The sequence below is a fragment of the Sitodiplosis mosellana genome, unplaced genomic scaffold, assembly GCF_009176505.1.
Source record: "Sitodiplosis mosellana isolate CC-2019 unplaced genomic scaffold, AAFC_SMos_1.0 Smas_scaffold_6999, whole genome shotgun sequence".
NCBI lineage: Eukaryota > Metazoa > Arthropoda > Insecta > Diptera > Cecidomyiidae > Sitodiplosis > Sitodiplosis mosellana.
Genome location: NW_022602117.1, coordinates 1 through 3,559, shown reverse-complemented (window position 1 = coordinate 3,559; position 3,559 = coordinate 1). Strand labels below are relative to the sequence as shown.

The 3,559-nt window shown below is 36.8% G+C and overlaps 2 protein-coding genes across 2 annotated transcripts; both read left to right on the top strand.

The window, feature by feature from the left end:
* Nucleotides 1-21: 21 nt before the first annotated feature.
* LOC129580073 (uncharacterized) lies at nt 22-872 on the top strand. Its single transcript, XM_055470265.1, has one exon. It carries the CDS (start codon nt 22-24, stop codon nt 619-621), a length of 600 nt encoding a protein of 199 aa, XP_055326240.1. The 3' UTR covers nt 622-872.
* Nucleotides 873-2,327: 1,455 nt separating this feature from the next.
* Nucleotides 2,328-3,553, top strand: LOC129580072 (uncharacterized; the record flags this gene model as incomplete). The annotated part of the gene is made up of 1 exon (XM_055470264.1): nt 2,328-3,553. A coding segment is annotated over exon 1 (1,226 nt), but the record flags the coding sequence as incomplete, so codon positions are not given.
* Nucleotides 3,554-3,559: the final 6 nt, after the last annotated feature.

Sequence of the window (3,559 nt, the reverse complement as noted above, 5' to 3'; positions counted from 1 at the left end):
TCAGAACGATACCCAGAAGCGATGCGTAATTTAGTGAGAAATCGTCGTCGATTGACAACACATTTTGACCTGTACGAAACGATGCGCGACTTAGCCGAATTGGAATCAATTGAATCGCATACAATTGAAGAACGTGCCAAAGAGCTCGAAGGAATTGAGCCAATGCCTCGCGGGATCAGCTTATTTTTACCCATTCCAACGACAAGATCATGTTACAACGCTGCCATTTCACCACACTGGTGTACATGCCATGAACGAACTGAATTGACGGCAACCGATCAACGCATCAGCGAAGTGGCTCGACGGATTGTGGGCCAAATGAATGACATGATCAAACCATATCCACAGTGTCGACGCTTACAATTGAACTCCGTTCTTAGTGCCAATTTAGGAACATCCAGTACGATCTTTCGAAATGTAACCAATCATTTCGTTGATGTCGCAGTCCAGCTACAAACACGACCTGGTCTTGGTGAATTCGAAGCAACCGCTCGCATTCACGAAAACAACGACTTCGAATTGACCGGAACGATTAGCCGAACCAATTTGTATGGGAAGCAAAGTCACTGTGTCGACGATTACAAAATGAAATTGTACTGCTTTTGTGATAGTCTAGCATAAGAATGCAATCTAAAAATATATGATGACAATACCAAATCCTTTTCTTTGTTATGATATTATATTAAGCATTGTGTAGGAGAGAAGAGTTAACCTTTTTACGCGTTAATGTATTGAAGTTTCGCAAGCTTTTCAGTTGAATGTAACTTATAGATAGTGCACGTTTATTGAAATCGATTGTAAACGCATAATCATTTGTTAGCTTTTTTTACACCATGTGTAAAAATTACATAATAAAGTGCATTGAAACATGATTGGCGGTTTTTATTCAGTTAGTTAAAGTTAAAAAGGTTATTCATTCAGCAGAAGTTTGTCACTTTCATCATCAGTAATTATCGGAGTAAGTAAAAGTCACGCCAAATGAAAAGCAGAACAAAAAAGTCTTCTTTGAATATAAAATGAAGCGTTTCCATGCAACTTTTTACAAACTGTAATTAACAGCTTATTCCAACCTCTTTTTATGAGTTTCAATGTTCTTAACCATTTTGTCTAACTGAAGTCGAAAGGAAACCAATGATGTGCGAACCAGCAAATTAGTACTTACCGTTATTTATTGCCGTTTTGTCTCTCATTATCACAAATGCTTTAATTTACAAAAAAAACCAGTCCAAGGAGTTTGCAAACCTCATGAGGTGTTCTTCATGCATATTCAATGAGTTCAGACTGAACTATATAACAAGTTTTGTGAAATGACAACGACAATGAACGGATTCATTGTCAAGTTCATGTCAGTCACAGTATTCACGAAGTGTAAAAATCCATTCTCACTATCAACATACATTACCATTTGGAAGATAGACGCGAATATAAAAAAATATAAAACGGCGTCAGCTTAAAATCGATAATAATATTAGTTCAAGTCTAAGCAAATGACACAGGTGTGTTTGGATTCATTGGGAGAAATATTACTTTTACTCAGCTCTGATTTTTTCTGCCAAGTGTACAATTGTTGCCTTAATTAGACTTTGCACATCACGAACGGGAATCGATGAAAATGAAGCGTATATCATCTAAAAATTCTTTGATATCAGGAGAAGGCTTCCCCGAGAAGTATAATTTGGACAAGTCCGAAGTACCAATTGTAACCTTACAACGAACAACTAATTGACAAATTAGACGAATATTCCGGTGCTGATAGCCAATAAATGTGTACGAAATATGAAATTATAACTCTTTTTATGGCCACATCGAAGCGAAACGAATCAAGTAACTGCAGTAAGTACGGTGAATTGAGTAACTGAATCGCAAATGCGATAAGAAATTCTTGATGACGAATATCTTTTCGATCGATATAAAAAAAAATCGATTGTAAAAATGCATTTCATAATATGATTACCCTTGTGCAAATACTGTAAATGAGTAGCTAGTCGACAAATATTGGACGTTTTGTCTGGCTAAAATTGATAATATCTAACAAAATCAAAAACTGTAGTTGGCTCTTGAATGTGAGTCAAAATGTCGATGGCTAAAAGAATGACAAAATGTGATGAATCATTTCTATCATTTAAAATTTAATCGTACTAGCCAATTTCAGTTGTTTGCCAATCTATACAACTGAGCGAATGTTAGTAATTCCTTTTGCACACGGGTGCAACGCCTACTAAAATACCTAAAAGTTATAAATGCCATTGTAATATTATTTTCAAGCCTAGTTCTACGTCAATCGTCAAAAATATAAATCATAAAAATTTTAATCAGCTTTTTCAAAAATGTACAACATCCCACTCGTCACGGTGCTCAAAAACAGAAAAAACCGCTTTAAATTGTTGTTAATTTTGACCATTGGTTTCGGAATATTTATGTACATCACTGATTTGTCATCGTTGTGGTTGCTACGATTCTTTCGCGACGGAGAGCATCGGAAATGGAAAACCATAGGAGATCAAGAAAATCAATCATATTTCATAGACACAGAGGGTTGTCGTATGCCCAGTTTCAAGGTGTTCGACGAGAATGTGGAAAAGTTCGTTTTTGATGTTCCACCAATTGAGTGTGGTAAGCCACTGGTTAGGTCAAATAACAATTATCTGTGGATCGATTTAAGTGAGACTGAAATAGAAAAAACATATGGGGTTGATGACGTGAACAAACTGTTCTGTGAATATCAACCGTTTCGGCGTAAAACTGACTATGAAAATGAGTTCTCAAAAATTAGAAGAGTGTTTCGATTTGGTGAATTGATACCAGTACCCAACCAATTTGTACGCGTTATTTGCCGTTTAAAAGGTGAAAAGAAGGAAGTTTATCGAGATTATCATTTTTTATTGAAAAACAAACAAGCAAACACCATTCAGAGAATTCGAGTAGAAAATAAGACTGAAAAGGATGAGGGCAATGAACCGATGAGCGTTATGGTGATTGGCATCGATAGCGTTTCGAGACTAAATTTCCATCGTCAAATGGGCGAAAGTGCTGCAGTGTTGCTGAACGATTTGCAGGCAATCGAAATGTTTGGCTTCAATAAAGTCGCCGATAATACGTATCCAAATTTGATACCAACGTTGACGGGGCTGGATGAAAACGAATTGAATTCGTCTTGCGTTTCCAGCGAAAACGATACATTTGATCGCTGTGATTTCATTTGGAACACATTCAAAAAGAAGAATTTCACAACAGCTTACGTCGAAGATGCAGCATCACTTGGTCTGTTTCATTATTACAAAGCAGGCTTTACAAATCAACCGACCGATTACAGTTTGCGTCCTGCGATGGTAGAAATGGAATGCAACGATAAGAAACCACAAGATTTCAATACATATTTGTGTCTGGGTAAACGGCGTACATTTGATGTTCTACTGGAATATGCACAGAAGTTCATCACATTGATGGCAGACCGTTTACACTTTTCCTTCTTTTGGTCCACATCATACACTCATGACTATCTCAATTTTCCCACGTTAATCGATGCCAATCTGGCTGAATTCTTGCTAGAGATGCAAAC

Excerpts from the sequence above, each read along its gene's own strand:
- LOC129580073 (XM_055470265.1), top strand. The coding sequence starts at position 22 with ATGCGTAATTTAGTGAGAAATCGTCGTCGATTGACAACACATTTTGAC.